Consider the following 24,989-nt stretch of genomic DNA (forward strand, 5'->3'; position numbering starts at 1 on the left):
GCTATCCCCATCAAGATCCCAAGCACATTTTTTAGGAGAATAGAAAAAATGCTACAGATGTTTATCTGGAACCAGAAACGACCTAGAATTGCCAAAACAATCTTGAGGAAAAAGAACAGAACCGGAGGCATCACACTCCCAGATCTCAAACTGTATTATAGGGCCATTGTCATCAAAACTTCTTGGTACTGGAACATGAGTAGACACACTGACTGGTGGAATAGAATTGAGAGCCCAGAAGTGAGCCCCCACACCGATGGACATCTAATCTTTGACAAAGGGGCTCAGACTATTACATGGGGAAAGCAGTCTCTTCAACAAATGGTGTTAGAAACAATGGGTTGAAACATGCAGAAGAATGAAACTGAACCGCTATATTTCACCAAATACGAAAGTAAATTCCAAGTGGATCAAGGACTTGGATGTTAGACCACAAACTATCAGATACTTAGAGGAAAATATTGGCAGAACTCTTTTCTGCGTAAATTTTAAAGACATTTTCAATGAAATGAATCCAATTACAAAGAAGACTAAGGCAAGTATAAACCTATGGGACTACATCAAATTAAAAAGCTTCTTCACAGCAAAAGAAACCACTACCCAAACCAAGAGACCCCTCACAGAATGGAAGAAGATCTTTATATGCCATACATCAGACAAGAGTTTAATAACCAACATATATAAAGAGCTTGCCAGACTCAACAACAAGACACCAAATAACCCCATGCAAAAATGGGGGGAGGACTTGGACAGAATATTCACCACAAAAGAGATCCAAAAGGCCGAGAAACACATGAAAAAATGCTCCAAGTCTCTGATTGTCAGAGAAATGCAAATCAAGACAACAATGAGATACCACTTCACTCCTGTGAGAATGTCATACATCAGAAAAAAGTAACAGCAGAAAATGCTGGAGAGGGTGTGGGGTCAAAGGAACCCTCCTACACTGCTGGTGGGAATGCAAATTGGTCCAACCTCTGTGGAGAACAGTCTGGAGAACTCTCAGAAGGCTAGAAATGGACCTGCCCTATGACCCTGCAATTCCTCTCATGGGGATATAGCCTAAGGAACTCAACACATCCATCCAAAAAGATCTGTGTACACATATGTTCTTGGCAGCACAATTTGTAATAGCCAAAATCTGGAATCAACAGATGAGTGGCTGAGCAAGTTGTTGTCTATATACACAATGGAATACTACTCAGCTGTAAAAAATGGTGACTTCACCGTTTTCAACTGATCTTGGATGGACCTTGAAAAAATCATGTTGAGTGAAATAAATCAGAAACAGAAGAATGAATATGGGATGATCTCACTCTCAGGCTGAAGTTGAAAAACAATATCAGAAAAGAAAACACAAGTAGAACCTGAAATGGAATTGGCATATTGCCCCCAAGTAAAAGACTCTGGGTGTGTGGGTGGGGAGAATACAGGTCCATGAAGGATGATAAATGACATAGTGGGGGTTGTATTATTAAATGGGAAACTGGGGAGTGTTATGCATGTACAAACTATTGTACTTACTGTTGAATGTAAAACATTAATTCCCCAATAAAGAAATAAATTAAAAAAAAAAAAAGAAAAAGAAAATAAGTAGTTGTGATTTTTATTTTCTCTTGTCAAAATAAAATAGGATTATATAACATAAACTCAATATGAATGGAAATTCTGTAAAACAACTGTCCCATCTGTAAGGGTTCTATATAATATGAAAGTAAAAAAAAAAAAAGTCTTCCATACATTTTCCCCATTGGGAGATTTTTAAATTCAGAGTTGAAAGTACAGTAAATATTTTCCCCCCAAGGTTGTGTAAACTCAGACTATTTATATAGATCAGAAATAGGTCAGTAACTTTAAACCAAAAGCAACATCCCAAGTGCTCTCTAAATTGGGAAGACAAATGAGAGCTTATGGCACAGAAATGCACTCAGCATTATAATTTTAACATTTCCCCCTGATATTGGAATACAAGAACTGTAAAGCTTCTATAAAGCCTGTTCCAAATAAATTGACTATAGTAAAACAAACCAAGCCTTTCCAGATATCAATTACCATTGACACAGCACATTATTTTATGGTAAATCATATTATGTCATATGAGTATATTGTACCATGATTATTAGCACTAATTACATGAAAATCTTTAAGATTTTATTTACCATTATAATTTCCAAGATCTGGAGCTGAAAAATCCCAATGGAGCTGAATGATTTGGCCAGAATCATCTCCTGAGTCTGTGACCAGGGAAGACAATTAGTTTTTTTTTCTTCTTTTATTTGTTTCCACAAAGTCAACCTATTAATTATCTTTCAGGAAACAAGCTTTTATACAATATTTCATTGTTTAAAAATATCATTTCTTCTAATACCTCCTGTAGCAGAAATCCAAGGAAAATACAATTATTTGTTATTTTTTTGTTTTACTAAACAAAGTAAACCACAAATATTTTCTGCCCTTGAGTATGTACATTAGAATGGCTTTTGACACTTTATGAAATAAACTCCAAGCTAGGCACTACTTAAATACAAAGCTTTATGACTGAAAAAAATGCTGTAACTAAACTCTAAAAAATATGGCAAGTATTTTAATTTTTTTACAATTGAAATAACACTGTACATATTAAAACAATTATTCTTTATTCTTTTATGAGAGAATCAAAAATCAAACACCGTTATTAGAACCTCTTCCATAACTAGCTGCTTTTTAAAGGGAGAATATTCCAAATTTTTCTTAAATTGTCATAGTTTCTAGGAACCAACATGTGTCCATTAGTATCAAATATTCTCATACATTTATTTTGAGACAAAATAAGTCAGTAATAAAATATCTGAAGTGGGATGCATTTCAAAGAAGATATTTACAACATTATACTCTTGATATAGATATGAATAAACAGATTTACATAATTTTCCACTGAAAGTTTAATTTACCATGGAACTTTTAAAGCAGGAAGGTTACATTTATATTTATTTAGTCTTAAAATAAATTTAATGTACTGAATTTTTGGATCCAAGCGCCACTCGCAATTTATGATGAAATGCATTTATCCGTTCTTTCTGAACTGGCCAGTTCAAGATGCAGTGAGATTTAAACATTCCTCTTCGCAAATTGAGTGCGTGGTTCAGTTTATAATCTGGAATCTCTTCAAGAAAGATTAAAATGATGGAATCCAGATTTTGTTCCATAGCTTGCTGAACTGCATGGTATACTTTGAATCTGAATTAAAAAATATATATTACAATAGTTTATATGATAATATATAGTTTTTGACTGCCACAATCTCTAAAATTTAAAATTTCCCTTAAGGTTCAATGTCATTGTGAGTCAGTTTGGTTTGATATTTTCTTTTATATTTATTTGTTTGTTTATGTAATATATATATATATATATATATATGGAGAAAGAGAGAGAGAGAGAAACTGAGAAAGGAGGAGGAGATGGAGGGAAAGACACACACACCTGTAGCACTGCTTCACTACTACTGAAGTTTCCCCCTGCAGGTGGGGGCCAGGTGTTTGAACTGGGTCATTGTGTACTATAACATGTACATCCATTCTACTAGATGTACCATCTCCTGGCCCCAGTTTGCTTTTTCTTAGTTTTGTTTTTAAAAATTATTTGAATAGTGAGTAATATCACCAGTAATGCTGAAAAGTGCAAATGAAAACTGAATTTTCAGTGTTTACTTACCTTTTGCATAGTGGATCTTTTAGTAGATGCTGAGTTATAACAAAAATAATTTTTCTGCTTCTTCTGATACTGTTAATAATTGCCTCAAGTTCAAGGACTCCTGCCTCAAAGTCCCTTTCTTCCAGACATAACTTGAGAGTTTCATCTTGTTCTTCCATTGGAATAAAGTGTTCCAAGACCCAATCCCTATCTTTATGAGCATGGACTATATACGCTGCATATTCAAACTGCTCAGGTTGTCTGTCTATTTCTTTAAAGCCGAGAACTCGATGTACTGAAACATTCCAATAAAAAGATATTCTCCAGCCTTCAAAATGGATGAGCAGTACATTAAAGATAAAAATCAACAGGAAACTGGTATTTATCATGAAAAGGAGTTCAAAGGGTGCACTGTCTTTGCAGGGTGATATATCAAATAGCATCACCGGGAAGCCATGATATTGAGGTGGAGTGTTACAGAGGTAGTGGCTTGATAAATCAGAAATGTTGGTGTGAGTACCATTCAGCCAACTAACAAACCAGGAGATACTTTCACATGTACAGTCAAATGGATTAAAACTCATATCTAAATTACTCAGGTTCTTGAAAGCTGGCCCAAATACATTCTTCTCAACTGCAGTTATGAGATTCTTCTGAAGGTTCAATGACTTTAGAGATACTTGGCTATCAAAGACAGATGGTGGAAGTATATTTAAGTTATTCAGTCCTAAACTGATGCTCTTTAGTTCAGATAAGTCTTTGAAAATGTCTTCTGGGAGCTCATCAAAGCCATTAGACTCTAAGTTAAGGATGTGAAGGTGAGAAAGACCTTTCAGAAAGTAAACAGGACCACCAGGGTTAGCATGTTTCCAGAGCCTTGCTAAGTTGTTATGCTGTAAATCCAGGATTTCTAATTTTTCTAGACCCTCCAATAATTCATTATTTATGTTAGCTATGTTGTTGTTGCTTAAATCCAAAATGGTCAAGTTACAAAGAAAGTGAAAAGGTGAAGGGGAGCTACTCACATTCTTAAGGGCTACCCTTCGGAGCATTAGTCTCTGAAGACTTGGAACTAAGGCAAAAGAGTTGCTAGTAAGTTGTAGGTTTTTGTTGTAGGAAAGGTAGATTTCAATAATATTTGCTAGACCTCTCCATTCCTGGCCGGTGAGTTCTTGTCCAATTTCATTAAGGCCAAGGTCAAGTACCTTTAGCTGGCCCAACCATGAAAAAGCACCACTCTCAATTTTTGAAATTTTATTTTTGGTTAGGTTAAGGATGAGTAAAGGAGAATGAGTAAGTGACAAAAATGTTTCATTTGTTAAAATTCTCAAATTTGTAAAAGAGTTACGTAAATTTAAGTACTTCAGCTTTATTAATCCTGTGAACATATTCCTTTTTATGCCTGGGAAGCTGTTATCTTCCATGTCAAGGTACTCCAAACATTGTAGCCACTGAAAGGCAAAATCATCAATCTTGGGAAGCAACGCAAGGGAATTACTTTGTTTAATAAAAGATTGTTTCAAATTCAGGTATCTTATGTTGGAAAGTCCATAGAATGTGTAAGAAGACAAGTGTTCTATATTATTATACTCCAGGAAGAGATATTCTAGTTGTGAAAGCCAGCGAAAAGAGTTATTACCAATCACATTTAACTTGTTATAGGAAAGATCCAGCATAGTGAGATTTGTCCACTTCAGTCCAAAGAAAGTCATGCTGCTTGTTGTGTATAGCTGGACGTTGCTTAGGGATAGATTCTGAATACTTGTATTTGACAATTCCAAAGAAAGTTTCTCTGTGAGACTGGGACCCAGTTGGACATTGTTCAGAGAGAGGCCAAACAATTTTCCAATTGTGTGAAAGCACCCTGGAGAGAACTAAAGGGAGCAGGAAGGTTAATAACCAAAATACTATAGAGTCACTTGGCACTTGAAAGCTTAAATACAGTTCTTTACTCAATCTTCCATCCCCTTTACCACTTTCTGGGGATTTTTTCTTCATCCCTCTAATGCTCAGTAGCTTCCTGGTTCTCTACCTATAATTCCACCTTCTTCCTGAACCAGTCATTGCCTTAGCTTACTGCCTAATCTAATCAGGACTCCTGTCTCAGCTGAGATATTTTTTTTTTTTTCAGTTGAGGTATATTTGCTTTAAAAGTAATTTGTTATTGCCATCAGGACTATTGCTAGGGCTCAGTGCCTGCCCTATGAATCAACTGTTTCCAGTGACCTCTTTTTTTTTTATGGATAGAGACAGAGAGAAATTGAGAGGGAAGGATGAGATAGAGCAAGAGAGGGAAAGAGAGAGACCTGCAGCACTGCTTCACTACTTCACAACTTGTGAAGCTCCCCCCACCTCCAGACGGGGTCCAAGACTTTGAATTAGGGTCCTTGGGCATGGTAACATGTATGCTCTACCTGGTGAGTCACTGCTTGGCACCCTCTTCAGAGAACCTTCTCTGGCATCCCAATTAAGTTAAGTCTCCAGATACATTTAGTTCATAAGATCAAACTTAAATATAACCAATAAATGGAAAATTCACTATTGAATGCTGGATGATCACTATGCAAAGAACCAGTAAATTTTAATCAGTAGCACATAATTGTCCCTTTATAATTAAGTTACAGCCATCATCTTTACCATTCACTATTGTTTTCTTCTGACTTCATTTTATTTGAGTATTTCTAGCATAATTAGTTTCTTCCCCCAACTCCCTCATTGGAAACTTTTGCAGCTCTGGGAATCAGCTCAAGAACAAGAGAACAGAAGCAGGGGAGAAGGACTCCACAGAAGACAGTTGCTTGTCCCAGCAGTTAAATTTGCCAGGATTGCAAAAAGTCTCTGATTTCTACCTTGTCATTTGAAAGATATTAAAATGCTACAAATGTTTATCTGGAACCAGAAAAGACCTAGAATTGCCAAAACAATCTTGAGAAAAAAGAACACAACTGGAGGCATCACACTCCCAGATCTCAAATTGTATTATAGGGCCATTGTCATCAAAACTTCTTGGTACTGGACCATGAATAGACACACTGACCAGTGGAATAGAATTGAGAGCCCAGAAGTGAGCCCCCACACCGATGGACATCTAATCTCTGACAAAGGGGCTCAGACTATTACATGGGGAAAGCAGAGTCTCTTCAACAAATGGTGTTGGAAACAATGGGTTGAAACATGCAGAAGAATGAAACTGAACCGCTATATTTCACCAAATACAAAAGTAAATTCCAAGTGGATCAAGGACTTGGATGTTAGACCACAAACTATCAGATACTTAGAGGAAAATGTCGGCAGAACTCTTTTCTGCATAAATTTCAAAGACATCTTCAATGAAACGAATCCAATTACAAAGAAGACTAAGGCAAGTATAAACCTATGGGACTACATCAAATTAAAAAGCTTCTTCACAGCAAAAGAAACCACTACCCAAACCAAGAGACCCCTCACAGAATGGAAGAAGATCTTTATATGCCATACATCAGACAAGAGTTTAATAACCAACATATATAAAGAGCTTGCCAAACTCAACAACAAGACACCAAATAACCCCATCCAAAAATGGGGGGAAGGACATGGACAGAATATTCACCACAAAAGAGATCCAAAAGGCTGAGAAACACATGAAAAAATGCTCCAAGTCTTTGATTGTCAGAGAAATGCAAATAAAGACAACAATGAGATACCACTTCACTCCTATGAGAATGTCATACATCAGAAAAAGGTAACAGCAGCAAATGCTGGAGAGGGTGTGGGGTCAAAGGAACCCTCCTACACTGCTGGTGGGAATGCAAATTGGTCCAACCTCTGTGGAGAACAGTCTGGAGAACTCTCAGAAGGCTAGAAATGGATCTACCCTATGACCCTGCAATTCCTCTCATGGGGATATAGCCTAAGTAACCCAACACACCCATCCAAAAAGATCTGTGTACACATATGTTCTTGGCAGCACAATTTTTAATATCCAAAACCTGGAAGCAACCCAGGTGTCCAACAACAGATGAGTGGCTGAGCAAGTTGTGGTATATATATACAATGGAATACTACTCAGCTGTTAAAAATGGTGACTTCACCGTTTTCAGCCGATCTTGGATGGATCTTGAAAAAATCATGTTGAGTGAAATAAGTCAGAAACAGAAGGAGGAGTATAGGATGATCTCACTCTCAGGCAAAAGTTGAAAAACAAGATCAGAAAAGAAAACAGAAGTAGAACCTGAAATGGAATTGGCGTATCACACCAAAGTAAGAGACTCTGGGGTGGGTGGGTGGGGAGAATACAGGTCCAGGAAGGATTCAGAGGACCTAGTGGGGGTTGTATTGTTATATGGGAAACCGGGGAATGTTATGCATGTACAAACTATTGTACTTACTGTTGAATGTAAAACATTAATTCCCCAATTAAAAAAAAGTGAAAAAAAAGAATTAATTAAAAAAAAAGTTTTTAAAGTGGGAATAAGTGTGCTTTATGGTAAGTAACGGTATGATAGCTTTAAATAAGCTATGGTAAGTCTACATGATAAGATTATTTTGCTGTTACATTAAAAAGTGTTTTTGAAAAATTCTTAATGGCATGGAGGAAGTTCCTGATGTGATATTGATTTTAATACACTGCTGGGGGCCAGCCTTGGCATGTTACTAGGGTCCCTGAAGGAGGAGGAGTGTCGGGATGAATGAGGTGAGAGACAACTGCTTCAAGAGCAGGAGAGAGGCATCTCTGCTTTCTCTCTCCAGAGCTTTATTATTATTTATACATTTCACCTGGATACATCATGTGTCAATTTTGGGCTAAAAAGAAAACATACGAACTCATTGTCTAACCAATGAACAGTCTATTTTCAGTATTTCTCAGTTCTTTGTTCTTAGTCCCTCAACTGTATCCTGTATACTGTCCCTGTGCAGTACTCCCTAAATGTTTTTTGTTTAAGCGTAATCTATATTTTATTAACTAAGTTTTATTGAATCTTACAAAAGTCTTATATTTTATTATGTTCCTATAAAGCATCTACTGTTTCTAATAGGTCAGTTTTCATGAAACAATTCATCTTGTCCAGCTTGTCTTTGTTTCCTGGTAACCACGCACCTAGTGGGGGATGGGGCCTTGCTAGTTTCTTTATAAATGGTATCTTATTAACTTCAACCTGCTTGCCTTTAATGTTAACCATATGACCATGGTATTCATCATAGATGCCTGTAAATGGAAGAGATTGGTTGGCAGGTGGGGTAATTGTTATGGCCCTTATACTTTGGGGGAGACCACAATTTATCACCTATTCTATAAGCTACCCAAGGTGGCACTTGTGCTGTGGGAAGAACCCAAGGTTCTTGCTCTCTTGTATCTGTAAGTTTAGCCAAGGTTCTGTAGTGGTGACAGGCTGGGAAGCAAGCAGCTCTGTGAGCTTTCTGATAAGTGCAGCAGCTTCTGCTTCTAAGCCATCTTTGCTCTTATTATACTCACTGCTATAACTGTTGTTTTTATGTAATTCCTCTGTAAAGTTCTTATAATTATGTTTCCCCAGGGATCTTTCTTCATCACCCCCAGGTACTAGTTGTATATGTCCAAAGTAGCCAATAAGTCCCCAAATTATCAATGTGATCATAAGCAAAAGGATGAGTAGCTTCGGTTTTGTCCAGGACTTCCCACTTTGTATGCAGCTCCAGTCTACCTGGACTTTGTCAGACAGCTGACTTGACTTCACTTCCACCAATATACCATCATCTTTGGCAGCATAGTATATCAAAGCTGTTAAGTACAGCCACTCTGGGTCTAACTTCTAAAACCCTTGAGTGCTCATTTGTAAGAACTTGGAAAGCTTCTTCAATTTAGTCTTAAAAAATGATTACAATAGTAAGTTGCTTAAAGAGTTTGTATGAAAATATAAAAAAATAACTTGTCACAGTGCTTGGTATGCATTGAAGTATTCTATGCATTTCATTTATAATTATTTCTCTCATTTTTTAATTTTCATCATTTTTTAATTCTGGTTTAATCTGTTGGGACAACCCTAATAAAAGTTTTTCTGACTCTGTGACAATGTATCCGCTTACAAAATACTTATTTTTTGGGAGGGTTGGGCTGTGATGCCCTTGGTTAAGGACTCATGTTATAATGTTCAAGGACACAGGTTCAAGCCCTGATCCCCACTTGCAATGGGAAAGCTTCACAAGCAGTGCTGCAGGTGTCACTCTGCCTCTCTCTCTCTCCATCCCCCCTCTTTCTCTCTCTCTCTCTCTCCATATATATATATATATATGGAGGGTTTGAGCTCCTGGCCCTCACCTACAAGCAAAAGGAGCTTCACAAACAGTGAAACAAAGATTCAGGGTCTATCTTTCTCTCCCTCTCTAACTCTCCTTCCTCCTTCAATTTCTCCCTGTTCTATCAAATAAAAAAGGGCAGAAGGGAAAAAATGGCCACTGGGAGAGGTGGATTATATGTAGAGGTATCAAACTCCAGTGGCAGCCCTGGTAGCAAACAAAAAAATGAATAAATAAATCATAAAATAAAATAGTTTAGTTTAGAATTTCTGTGATTCTTACTCCCAGTCCGTAAAGTAATAAATATTTTACATGCAAAATATAAAAAATAGTTAACAAATTGAAGATCACAGATCCCAAGATAGAAGGTTAGTAAGGTTTACTACATTATAGAAAGTTTCTAGATTAACCTTCTACTGATTATCACTTATTGAGTACTTTACTATATTACAGGTATTGTGGTTAAAAAATAAAAGGTCTTACAAAGTACCAGTATCACTATACTGTTTAAAAATATTTTATTTATTTGTTTATTGCATTAGGACAGAGCAAAATTGAGAAGGAAGGGGGAGCTAGTGATGGAGAGAGAGAAATAGAGGTACCTGCGATATTGCTTCACCACTCATGAGATTTCTCTCCCTTGCAGGTGGTATCTGGTAGCTTAAACATGGTAAGTTGCCTTCTCTACCTGGTGTGCCATTGCCTGGCCCCTATTTTATACTAGCTTTTAAACTGGTGTAGATCAGAAGAAATACAGGTAATGCGCCTTACTACACAATTATGAAGAAAGAAAGCCCACAGAGGGAGCCAACCAACCCAGTTTTGAAATCTGTGTAGCCATTATATTGTTTTAGTTTTTCCAGATAGTGTTCTGAAAAACTTTGAGACATACAATTGATTTTCCCCCTCTCATATTAATTAACTAATGATTTATATGACTGCATTTTACTAGGAGTGTACATAAACACCATTCCCACCACCAAAAGACTGTGACCCATCCCTCCCACCCACTCCCACCCCCCACTGGCCCAGGAAGCTGCATGTCTACCCCTCACCACAGGGTTTTTACTTTGGTGCCCTACTTCAAAACACAGACTGAATCATTTTAATATATAGGCTGTGTATTTGATATGCGGACTCTCTCAAAAGCCTAGACCAAGTAGATCAGAAGCATCCAATAGCACAGCTATATACAAGATACTGGGTACTGTACAACAAACCATAACAAAAGGACTTTTCAAAGTTAACCCAATTACCAAATAATGTGATGATAACATTAACTATCGATTGTCTTTTTGAACCCTAAGACAGCAGGAACCCCACATCTCCACTATAGAGCCCCTACTTCCCCCAGTCCTGGAACCCTTGGATAGGGCCCATTTTCCCGTATGCCTCTCCCAATCCATATCAAATAATATTGCATCCGCCGATCACAACCTAACCAACACAATGATTGCCACCTCAACATGCTTCACTTCAGACTTCCTTCTTAATATGTGCTCTTAACTCAGTGTGCCACTGCCCGGCCCTGAGTTCTTGTTTCTTCAAGGAAGAAATGAAACCAAACTGCAAAGAAGTTAGTTCCTTTCTCTCCTATGACAAAGTTGCCTTACATTCAATTAATTCAACTGTTAAAACGAGCCAATATTAGGGACCATGTGGTGGCTCACCTTGGTGAGCGCATACATTACAATGCACAAGAACTCGGGTTCAAGTCCCTGGTCCCCATCTGCACGGGGAAAGCTTCATGAGTGGTGAACTAGGACTGCAGGTGTCTCTCTGTTTCTTTCCTTATCTCTGTTCCCCCTCCTCTTAATTTCTCTGTGTCTTCCAATAATAAATAAGTAAATAATTTTTTTAAAATGTAGCCAAGATGCTGTGAAATTTCCAGATGAGTACAATCAGTGCCCCACTCCTACCCCCCAACCCCATCAGGCAGTTCAGTGTGAAGAATTTCTCAAAGACAGGAAAAATTATTACTCTTTCTTCTGGAAGCTTTAGATTATTATCTTTGACATAGGGATTGACCACACTTAAATATAGAATACCAAATCATTTTACCGTGTTTCTTACCTCTTTAATTTGATTTGATGACAACTCTAATTTTTTTAAAGTAGAATTGCCAAGGAAATCAAGTTCCTCATGTTTTAGTGTATGGATTTTATTATTTGATAGTATGAGGTCTTGAAGATTTTCCAGTTGGATCTGAGTACCTAATTTAGTAGATGATAAGCCATTGTGAGATAGATCTAGTTTGATTAAGTTCTGAGAAAGAAAAATGCACAAGTTAGGACTTGCTATTTAAAACCATTTTTCTAAATCTCACATGAACATAGATATAGCTCAGTAACAAAATATCACCTATTATTTAGAAAAATGAACAAATAATAAATGACTTTTGTTGCTAAAGGTATTATTATTCCCAATACCTACCACAATGGGGGAAGCTTTGGTGCTGTGGTCTATTTCCTTTTTTCCCCTCTGTCTAGTTCTGTCTTTTGCTATCTGGGAAAGTAGGCCTGGAGGTGTGAGTTTGTGGTGGAAATAAAATAAGGTAAAATAAAATGTCATTGTTGAGAACCAAGAAGAAATAACATTGGTAGTACATCAAACCTCAATGTCTGAACCACCAAAGGTCCTGGGTTCAATAACCATATGCCAGAACTGAACATTACTTTGATTTCTCTCTTTCTCTCATAAAAATAAATAAGCCTTAATAGACATAAAAAGATGTAAAAATTCCCATTATTGTGATTTAGCTTTTACTTTAGCAATCATTTTATTTGTCTCAGCTGTTACATAAAACTTGGACTTTTCTTTCAGTCTAAGACTATGTATGTGTGTTTGTATTTGTGTGTGTGTGTGTGTGTTTCTCCATAACACTACTCAGCTCTGGCTGGTGGTGGTGCTAGGGAGAGAACCCAGGACCACTGGTGTCTCAGTCATGAAAGTGTCTTTGGATAACTATTACGCTTCTCCTTAACCCTATGTTTTAAAAATTGATACAGTGGTTACTGTATATCCATTTTGGAAGTTAAATAAAAAGCAAATTTGTTACTCTAAAAAAGTCACTTTATTTCTTTTACCAAAATAAAGGGAATTAAGCTCATCTACTTGTGATAAAAATATTCATAACTATTTAGTTATAATGTAAATAAATATTTATTTATGGTGTAAGGACTGTTTATGTGACTTATCAAACATATACTGCCATTTTCCAGCATTATAACTAAACAACAGGAAAAAGAAATGTATATTTTAAAACATGAGTATAATTAAAAATCATTAAATGTTTTCTGTCTTTATTTAATCTGATAGGACAGAAAGTGAGAACTAAGGGGGGTATTAATGGAAATACATATATATATATACATATATATATATATATATATATGAGATACATATATATATATATATGAGAGAGATACATATAGATACATATATATACATATATAGATACATATATATATATATATATATATGAGAGAGAGAGAAAGACCAGCAGTACTGCTTCACTGACTGTGAAGCTTTCCCTCTGCAGATGGGTACCAGTGTGGGGGAACTGAACCCAGGGCTTTGAGCATGGTAACATGTACACTTAGCAAGATTTGCCACTGCCCAGGCCCTAAATTTTTTTGTTATACCGAGAAAGATTAACTATATAAATTTTATGTCATATTCCATATATACTACTAGTTTTTGTTCTAGTCTTTTCTTTAGATATTTTATCACCTGATAATACTTTTGCACATATAAACTTCCAATTCAGGTAAAGAAAGATTAGTATATGTTCAGAACAAAATCACCACCATATGTCAGAAGTAAACAATTCCTTGTTCTCTCTCTCTCTCATAAAAAATAAAATAAATAAAAATATACTTTTTAAAAATTAACATTAAATTGATTTAAAACTATATTTTCTCTCGTGAAGACATTTTAAACTTTAATAGTTTTATTTGTCTGGGGATGCAACATATTTCATTATTATTAGTTTTGATATTTAGATATAAAGTCAAGGAGTGAATAAATAAATGACTTTTACTAAAATTAGGAGGGTAGATAGCATAATGGTTATGCAAACAGACTCTCATGTCTGAGGCTACAAAGTCCCAGGTTCAATCCCCTGCAACATCATCAGCCAGAGAGCTGAACAGTGTTCTGGTTAAAAAAAATTTTTTTTAAACCTAAAATTAAATAGCAATTTTTAAATTTCTTATATAGAAATGAACATTTTCATCTTACCTTCAGGTTTTGAAAGGGATTATTTTGAATGGTCTGGATGGAGTTGGACTGTAGATAGAGTTCAACCAAATTTTTACAGAATACAAAGGTTTTATCAGAAAGATGAGATAGTTCATTGTGTTGGAGGTTCAAGATTTCCAATAAGGGAAGCTGCTGGCATAGTTCAGGCTCTAATTTTGAAATACTGTTAAATCCTGCATCCAATATAGCAAGCTGTCTGTATCTTGTAAAATTGGCAGGTGGTAATCTTCTGAGTTGATTATGTGTAAGGTTCAAAACTGTTATGTTTTCTGGGAGGTCATCAGGTACTTGAGTCAATTTCAAATGACTGCAGTCAGCGACTTCCTGTCTGACAGCACATTTATTGGAGGAGGATACAGACAGTGTCCAAAAGAACCACAGTGCCCAAAAGGAGTCGATAGGATATGATATATACTTTCTCATTATTCTGTCCTATGAAAATATAACAAAGCAGTGGACAACATTAATAACACATGCTTACACATGCATTGATAATATTCCTTGTGACGTACATATCCACGATGTGATTATGTATTATATTTTCACTCATAAATTTCATGACACACACATATGTACTATACAAGTAAAACATTTAATGGGATATAGGCAAAAAGCATTGAAAGATTAACAAAAAGTTGGGGTTGGGTGGTGGCGCATGCAGTTAAGAGCTCAAGGATCTGCTCAAGGATCCCAATTCGAGCCCCTGGCTCCCTGTTGCTTCACAAGAAGTGAAGCAGATCTGCAGGTGTCTATCTCCCCCTCCCCCTCTCAATTTCTTTGTCCTATACAATTTAAAAAAATGAAAAAAATGGCCACCAGGAGCAGTGGATTCATAGTGCAGGCACCGAGTCCTAGCAATAATCCTGGAGGCAGAAAAAAAAAAGTTATATAATCCCTGTCCAGCTATCATGTTTCAAGGTAACCTGTCTTGATGATTGCTGCTTCTAATTCTTGTGCTTGCCTCCAAAAACATAAATTCAATAAATAATTGTACATTTCTGTTTCTACATTTATTAATTTGAATAATGTCCTTTCCAATATTAAGAAAAGGAACTTAATTATTCTTTTCCTTATTCTCTTTTTCTTTTCCCCTTTCTTCCTTCCTTCCTTTTCCTGTATTTCTAGAACATTTCTTTCACCCTTATATTAACTAAAATGGCCAACATTAACATTTTATACTGAAACTATAAGATGCTAATCTATATTAATTAAGAAAATCTGAAGTTAATATATAATACATATATATGTTTATAATTGTGTAACTCAATATTCACCATAGAATCAGTAGAAGTTATAGAAACATAGTGGTTAGGAGAACAAACCCTGGAATTACACCCTCTTCATTTTGATCCTTGCAACCTCTGGAAAATTAATTTCCTTTCTTTCTTTCTTTCTTTCTCTCTCTCTCTCTCCTTCTTTCTTTTCTTTTCTTTTCTTTTCTTTTTTTATTGAGGGAGTTAATGCTTTACGGTGCAGTCACTGACATATGCATACAGTTTCATTATATAATAGGCCCCAGAGTTCTCTTCCTTTCATTCCTTTCTCTCGCTCTCTCCATCTTTCTTTTTTCCCACAGGAAATATATACACATAAATATGCATATGTATATGCAAACACATACATACATACACACACAGAAGGAGGGGAGAGAGAGAGAGATACCAGAGTACTACTCCACTGTTGTGTCACTCTGGGGACTGAATACAGGACTGAATACAGGCATGCATTCTATCATTGAGTCACTTCCCCAACCCCAATTAATTTACTACTTAGACATTATTTCCTCATCATATAAAACTAGATACAATTATATGAGATCTTCCATTTATTGTTAGGAGAATTAAATACGATAGCCATAACTATATATATTTTCATTTTTTAAGTTGGAGATGATTAATGAATGCAAAGACTTACACATACAATACCACAGTTTCCTCAGCTCAATTTTTAATTCTTTTTTTTTTCCAGAGTAATAATCAGCTCTGGCTTATGATGGTACTGGGGGTTAAGCCTGCTACCTTTGGTGTTTCAGGCATCAGTGGTTTTGAATAACCATTATGCAAAATCCCCAGTCCTCCATTTATTTTTATTATTTTTTTGTAGAATGAGAGAATAGACAGAGAGATGAGAGACATAATAACACTACTCTGCCATGATGGAGTTACCCTGTGACAGCCATGGTCCCATGTAGTGTTGGGAGTTAAACCCAGGGCATTGTGTGCAGCAGGACTTGAGCATACTCACTTGTACATACACACACACACACACACACACACACACACACACACACACACACACACACACACACACACACACGAGGGAGGGGGGAAGAGTGTGAGAAAGAGAGAGACCAGAGCACTCACTCAGCCTGAGTTATATTCTAGTTTCCTTATTTAAAATTTTTGATACTATACAACTACTGAGAGTCTAAAACTGAAAATAAGGAAGCAATTATAAAACTAAATAGATAAAATTTCAATCAAAATAAAGGGAGAGTTTGAATAAATTCTGTTGTACTATATTGGAGCTGGAAATGTTAGCAATAACTCGGGGTAATATATAGAAATGGGTAGATTTTTAAAAATCTAGATGTGAGGGGCCTGGGTGGTGGCACATCCGGTTGAGTATACATGTTCCTCTGTGAAAGGATCCGGGTTCCAGCCCCCACTTCCTATCTGAATTGGAGAAGCTTTATGAGTGTTGAAGAAGTGCTGCAGGTATGTATATGCATGAACTAGTTGTCAGGCATGTATTTCTTAATTCTGCATCAAGAAATAGCCTAGAAATAATATACACTTCTAGAGTAAAATCTTGGTCTCTACCATTACCCAGTAAAATCAACCAAGGCTTATTGAAAAAAGGTTCTATATTAACACTGAAACAAGGATAAAAATACAGCAGGTAAAGCTTGCAATATCAACATGAAACAGCTTGTAGCTGTATTGTTATGATAATTAATGAGCAGTCATATGATTTACAAATGTGTGTTTATGACTAAACACTTTTTTGCAAAACAATTTTACATTATAAAATGAATGTATATCCAACAAGACAAACTATATCATGAGATAATCACATATCAATACACTGGAATGAAATACTAGGAAGACACAAGCATATAAATAATTGAAATACAAGGAAATTCATGAATGCTTGGAAAGATCTGAGAAGTTCCTTGTGAATTCAACCTAAGTGTTAGGTACAGAATCACTCTATATACAATTTGAATTTTTCTCTCATATTAAATGAGTCTTCAGAGTTATGTGCTATTTAGCTTACTATCTATTTGGATTACAACTTTCTTAAAGTTTTAAATTTTTCCTTTCATACTTTTTCTGAAATAATAAGTATATGGCATTATACCAAGATCAAGTCTCATAAAAATAAAAGCATACATAAATTATAGAAATTTTATATTCACTTACTCTGAGAATGGCAGATCATTCCTGTTTTCATTAAGCAAAATCCAGACACTATCATCAAGGAAGTGAAACAAATTTATTGCAGTTGTAAAAGTGAAACTAAAGTTAGAGAATAAAATCCTTTTACAATTGGTGTATATGAAAATGAACAAAGAAAAATAACATAATCAATTTTTTTTTATTTTATTCTGTTCCATGCATAGTTCCCCAGATTGTATTAAAGGGCCATGGATTCAGTAATAGAGAAAACTGAAGGAGTGGGGCCCTAATATTTAGTGTGGGCATGACTAGAACTATGTAGAGTATAATGAATACCTAAGTGAAAATGAATTCCTTTGTACATCATAAAAGATTGATGCAAATACTGAAAAACTGATTTTCCGAGGGAGAGAAAGAACACACACACACACACACACACACACACACACACACACACACACACACACACACACACACACCATATACATACAGACACACACACACCCTAAACACCTAATCAAAGTGAAGCATTTTCACTTCACTTACCTTGCTTTATTTTCCATTAAGCCTTGTAAGATAAATATGCAGAAAATAATCTTCTGGTCAAGTAAGACTTCAAGATTCACAGCAGAGAAAGAGGTGACTATGATAAAGCCACAAACCATTTCTATTTCATGTCCTGTCACTTTCCACAGTTGGAACTTGATCAGGAACAAATAGAAATGTCCAAGAGGAAGTCCAGTTTCACTATTTAGATCTCATTTGCTTTACTGACTCCAACGAATTAAAAAGAAATATGTTTTGTCAAAAAAAGAACACAGTTTATCTCAGTTATCCTACTACAATAACTGTGTTACTAAATAGGAAAATATAATGACTAGAAGGAAATAATAGGTTCAGCTAATCCAGCTCTCTGATTTGAGAAGTGAGGAAAACGAAATCTAGTGAGGTGAATGATTTGCTACCATAAGTTAAAAAACTATTTCTTTGTACAAACAGGAATAAAACAGACTGAAAAAATTAAAACATATCACTAAATGGGTTTGCTTGCAGAATTGAGGGTGAGGGGTACATCACTTTCAAATGCACAGTTGCTCTGAAAGACTAAGGATATAAGCTAACATCACAGTGCAAACCACTCTGTGCACAGTACAAATCACAGCTGAGCCACCTTGTGGTTACTGAACTCAAGATTATACATTTCTGATTTTCAGTTGTATGATTCTACTATAAGTAAGCCATTATTCAGAGTACACAATTATTTCTCATCTGTCCATTAGAAGGTGGAGAAAATGTTACAAACATCAAGAAGGTTCTTAAGTGTGAATTCTTTGAAGGCAAAACGGGTGTGCTCTCTGTATTATTAATCTCTTGCTACTCTCTCATGGTAGAACTTGGCTCTAGTTTAGTAATCAAATTTTTACATATTGGCTTCTTTCCAATTCATGCTGAGCTTTTTCAAGTGATTATCTTTGACCAGTGGTGTATGAATAAAGTCAGGGTTTGATAAAGACTTGCACACTTGAACTTACTCCTTTTTGAACATCAGCTTCTACGCTGCTTTTTTTGAGCTGTTTCCACTTGCTCTGGGGTGGTATATTCAAGCAAATCTACTCTGCAGAGGTCCAAATAAAGAGAGAATTAGTTGTTGAGGATTATTTAATCCTGTGACAGTACCAAATACTCATTTTTCAGGGAGCTTTTGCATATTTGAAAAGTCAAATATTATACATAAGCTTAATTTAGTGTAGTTCTTAATTTTTTTTCTTCAGGCTGGGAAAATAACATACTACTCTGTGTTACAAGATATAATACTTATGCAGAAGACTGACATGCCTGAACTTCTGAGGTCCTAGGTCTAATTCCCAGTACCACCATTAGTTGGAGCTGAATAGTACTTTATCTTATCTTTCTCTGTTTCTCTCTCTTTCTCTCTGTAACTCATTAAATGAATAAATAATTCATTAATTTAAAATATTTTTCTGAGTTTTAGATTTTTTAAAGATCATCTTTGGAAGATTTAATGGTTTGTAGTACAGTTGTTGACACATGGGAACAATTTTCTCATCTCCCTATGATAGGTGTCTTCTGCACTCACTCACCACTTAGATCTTTTCCAGGAGCACAAGAACCCAAATCCCTTCCCCCTCCAGAGCCCTTTGCTTTGAGGAAATACACCAAATCTAGTCTAAGTTTAACTGTTTTTTCCATTTCTGTCCTTGCTAAGAAAGTTGTCGGCTGCTCTTGAGAATTTGTGAAGTGCCAGTGAAATAGCTCACTTGAATAGTGTGTTGCTTTGCATGTGTGTAACCAGGGATTGTGCCTAGTCCCCACTGCAATGAAGGAAATTTTTGTGCTGTGCTCTCATTCTTTTTTATTTTTTATCCTTCTCTATCTATGCTGCTATCTTAAAAAAAATAGATAAAGAATTTTTGAAGTAAAATTTATTAATGGAAACAAAGAAATTGGAATCGATTGAAATAACCAGCCTGTCCTGTGTTAACAGGAAGTCAAGGCAAATTTATCTGTTTTGAACATTACTTCTGGATTTATATTTTGATGAGAATATCATTAATAGTTAAATTTATCTCAGAGAACTAGTTAAACAACCATTGTTAAAACTGCTCACTGGTGTCCTTGTAGATATCATTCAGAAAGGAGATGTCCCTGTACTGAATTTTCTGAAATTCTATAAGCCCTTATTTATTATTATTTTTTTTGCCTCCAGGGTTATCGCTGGGACTCCATGTCTGCGCTTTGAGGTCACTGTTCCTGTAGCCATATCATTGATTTTATTGTATAGGTTGGAGAGAAACTTGAGAGGGGAGGGAGAAATAGAGAGGGAGAGAGAAAGATAAGACACCTATAGACCTGTTTCACCACTTGTGAAGCAACCCTCCTGCAGGTGGGGTTAAAATATTTCTTTATAATTTTTTCCAGTGTTTATTATTTGAACAGAAACAGAACCTGAGAGGGAAAGGGGAGATTGAGAGGGTAAGACTCTACAGAGACACCTACAATGCTACTTTACTGCTCGTAAAGCTTCTCCCCTACAGGTAGAGAAGAGGGGCTTGAATCCAGGTCTTTGAATATTGTCGCATGTGCACTCAACTAGGTGTACCACTGCCTGGTCATTATTATTGTTGTTATTATTACTATTAACTTTTATTTACATACTTATTTACTCATTTGTGACTGAGAGTTTCAAATGTATGTGATTTCATCACTCTGGGGCATCTGTTTATTTGGGTAGAGAGACAATGAGAGAGATACAGAGAGAGAAGAAAACACTGCCATAGCGCCTACAATGTAGTGTTGGTGCTTGGTGTTTGTGTTCTATCCAGTGAGCTATCACAATTGGCCATTATTTCTTCTCTTTAATTTTTTTTTTCATTTTGATTTTTTTGTTCCCCTAAAGGTACAGTTCCTCTTGCCAGTATCATTTCCATTTCTGCACATGGAGTTTCAGTTGGTTTAATTTAAGCTCAACCAGACAATGGACTCAGCAGTAACTTTAACAAGAGAGGAAATAACACTGTACCATCTCTACTGCTCTCACTCCTGAGCACTGAGCAGAAAGGACTGAATTGCTTGAAATGACCCTTTGTAAATAAACCAACATTTATGTCACAGAGCTGCTATGTCTATATTTTGTTGCTATTTTATGATGTAATTAAAAAGTGGCTTCAGATCTTTGTGACTCCGAAATTTTTAAAGTGGGTTATTGTGATATGAGTTTGACTCTGCTTTATTGGTATTTTAATGATGTTGATATAGGTCACTAATGGGCTGTTGCCTTTGCTACATGATCCTAAAGAATTATAGCATGTAACTTGATATAGAAAAAAAAACAACCCTGCATTTCCAAGAATTTCTGCTACCAAGCAACAAAGAAAGGAAAAACAGTGCCCAAAATAACAAAGCAAGGCAAATGATTTGACAGAAAAGGACCTTTGACTTTGGGTCATAAATATCAGGAGCAAGCAGAGGAAGAAAAAGAACAAGAAGTATCAGCAGTAAGGAGGTAGGGGGAGAAGGAGATAGATTTGCAATTGAGAGCATGGATGCTGAGCTGAGTTGAGCAGAGAATGTATGAGGAGAGACACAGTGACTGGAGACAGAGGAGGAAGACACTTGTTTTCCGAGTGTGTTTCACTGCCTCTAATTTAAGGCAATAAAACCCTATTTTCATACAATTAATGTTTTTGGTTTTATAGTAGCCCTTAAAGGGCAATAGCCTTATCTGTAAAAATATCCCTATCTGTAAAAATATAATTGAAAGTTTTTTTAAATCTTCTGCCATAATTTTGATATTCCTTTATTAAAAGAAAATGTATAATTCTGGATCAAATCACACTATTAGCCTAATTAAGTCATATAAGCTGCTGGCCATCGTCCAGCCAATAAATGGAATCATAGATGTCAGACAAAATGATTAAATAATCACACCTATCAGAAAGTCATTCAAAGTATCACAAGCAATCAAAAGCTTAATAGACTGAACTGCTGAAAATTAAGGTCATATAGTTTGATCTCCATTTTATTATGCAAGCGTTGAACCATCAGGGGAAATATAAAAGAGATTAAGAGTTGAGATATATAGGCAATTGCTTTTTTACATTTGCTTCTTGCCATTCACTGAAGAGGAAGTTTTATCTGTATGATGGGATCATTTATAACAAGAATATGAGAAGTAATCCTTAAAAAATGAGAAGTAAAAGTATAAGGTGATGAGTAGGAAGATATACTGTGACAAAGATTTAGAGAAAAAATATATAAATCCAATAGCATTTTGAGAGCTTAAATATATAGTTTACAGTCTACATAAAGTGCTAGCATTATTCTTTAATTTCTCTAGGAAAAATAACCTAATAGGGTTAAATATGAACTTTAATACCATCAAAAGAAATGGTGACCTTTCTTTTTCTTTAAATTACCTGTTTATGCTATTTGTCAAATTAAAGAATCTATGTATAACAACTTGAAAAACTCCTTCATAAAATATTTGCTTTGGCTTGGTTTCTATAGCTTTTATTTATTTTATTTTATATTTACTGGAAATTATTTTTAAAAAAAAAACCCTGACAGTAGCTCTACAAAATAGTCAAAGATCAACAGTAATTAAGTGAATGCCCAGTCAAAAAAAAAAATCACTTAAAAAAACCCAATCATACCCATCAAAGTTCCACCAAGCTTCTTTAAGAGAATAGAACAAACACTACAATCATTTATCTGGAACCTGAAAACACCTAGAATTGCCAAAACCATCTTGAGGAAAAGAAACAGAAATGGAGGCATCACACTCCCAGACCTTAAACTATATTATAAAGCCACTATCATCAAAACACCATGGTACTGGAACAAAAATAGGCACACAGACCAGTGGAACAGAATTGAAAGCCCAGAAATAAATCCCAACACCTATGGGCACCTAATCTTTGATAAGGGGGCCCAAAGGATTAAATGGAAAAAGGAGGCTCTCTTCAATAAATGGTGCTGGGAAAACTGGGTTGTAACATGCAGAAGAATGAAATTGAACCACTTTATCTCACCAGAAACAAAAATCAACTCCAAATGGATCAAAGACCTAGATGTCAGACCAGAAACAATCAAATACTTAGAGGAAAACATTGGTAAAACACTGTCCCACCTAACCTTAAGGACATCTTTGATGAATCAAACCCAATTGCAAGGAAGACTAAAGCAGAAACAAACCAATGGGACTACATCAAATTGAAAAGCTTCTGCACATCCAAAGAAACTATTAAACAAACAGAGAGACCCCTCACAGAATGGGAGAAGATCTTCACATGCCTTACATCAGACAAGAAACTAATCACCAAAATATATAAAGAGCTCAGCAAACTTAGCACCAAAAAAGCAAATGACCCCATCCAAAAATGGGCAGAGGATATGAACAAAACATTCACTACAGAGGAGATCCAAAAGGCTAACAAACATATGAAAAACTGCTCTAGGTCACTGATTGTCAGAGAAATGCAAATTAAGACAACACTAAGATACCACCTCACTCCTGTAAGAATGGCATACATCAAAAAGGACAGCAGCAACAAATGCTGGAGAGGATGTGGGGACAGAGGAACCCTTTTACATTGCTGGTGGGAATGTAAATTGGTACAGCCTCTGTGGAGAGCAGTCTGGAAAACTCTCAGAAGGCTAGACATGGACCTTCCATATGATCCAGTAATTCCTCTCCTGGGGTTATACCCCAAGGACCCCATAACACCCAACCAAAAAGAGGCGTGTACTTCTATGTTCATAGCAGCACAATTCATAATAGCTAAAACCTGGAAGCAACCCAGGTGCCCAACAACAGATGAGTGGCTGAGAAAGCTGTGGTATATATACACAATGGAATACTATGCAGCTATCAAGAACAATGAACCCACCTTCTCTGACCCATCTTGGACAGAGCTAGAAGGAATTATGTTAAGTGAACTGAGTCAGAAAGATAAAGATGAGTATGGGATGATCCCACTCATCAATAGAAGTTGAGGAAGAAGATCTGAAAGGGAAACTAAAAGCAGGACTTGATCAAATTGTAAGTAGGGCACCAAAGTAAAAACCCTGTGGTGAGGGGTAGACATAGAGCTTCCTGGGCCAGTGGGGGGTGGGAGTGGGTGGGAGGGATGGGTCACAGTCTTTGGGTGGTGGGAATGGTGTTTATGTACACTCCTAGCAAAATGTAGACATATAAATCACTAGTTAATTAATATGAGAGGGGGAAATCAATTGTATGTCTCAAAGTTTTTCAAAACACAAACTGAATCTTTTAAATATATAGGCTGTGTATTTGATATGCGGACTCTCTCAAAAGCCTAGACCAAATAGATTAGAAGCATCCAATAGCACAGCTATATACAAGATACTGGGTACTGTACAGCAAACCCTAACAAAAGGACTTTTCAAAGTTAACCCAATTACCAAATAATGTGATGATAACATTAACTATCCATTGTCTTTTTGAACCCTAAGACAGCAGGAACCTCACATCTCCACTATAGAGCCTCTAAGTCCCCCAGTCCTGGAACCCTTGGATAGGGCCCACTTTCCCGTATGCCTCTCCCAATCCATATCAAATAATATTGCATCTGCCGATCACAACCTAACCAACGCAACAATTGCCACCTCAACATGCTTCACTTCAGACTGTGTCCAGAGACTTCACGTGTGGAATGACAACCCTTCAGCTTCATTACTCGGGTGAGACCTTTCCTTTTCTAGTACACTCTAATTTCATCTCAGGTGGTTCACTTTCTTTTTTTTTTATTTTCTTTATTTTTTTTATCATAATTACTTCATAAAATTTGTTTTATTTTATTTTAGTGAGAGAAAGGAAGGAAGGAAAGAAGGAAGGAAGGGAGGGAGGGAGGGAGGGAGAGA

At 36.0% G+C, this 24,989-nt stretch overlaps 1 protein-coding gene across 1 annotated transcript in view; it reads right to left on the reverse strand.

Moving 5' to 3' along the window:
- Nucleotides 1-1,922: 1,922 nt before the first annotated feature.
- TLR3 (toll like receptor 3) overlaps nucleotides 1,923-24,989 on the reverse strand; it is a 58,511-nt gene continuing 35,444 nt past the window's right edge. The window contains exons 3-6 of the mRNA XM_016185815.2: nucleotides 14,164-14,616; nucleotides 11,995-12,186; nucleotides 3,691-5,543; nucleotides 1,923-3,216 (exon numbers count right to left, since the gene is read on the reverse strand). Coding sequence (XP_016041301.1) covers nucleotides 2,988-3,216; nucleotides 3,691-5,543; nucleotides 11,995-12,186; nucleotides 14,164-14,616 — 2,727 coding nt within the window. The 3' untranslated portion in view covers nucleotides 1,923-2,987. The remainder of the gene's footprint in view (nucleotides 3,217-3,690; nucleotides 5,544-11,994; nucleotides 12,187-14,163; nucleotides 14,617-24,989) is intronic.

The sequence above is a fragment of the Erinaceus europaeus genome, chromosome 2 (genome assembly GCF_950295315.1).
Source record: "Erinaceus europaeus chromosome 2, mEriEur2.1, whole genome shotgun sequence".
Taxonomy (NCBI): Eukaryota; Metazoa; Chordata; class Mammalia; order Eulipotyphla; family Erinaceidae; genus Erinaceus; species Erinaceus europaeus.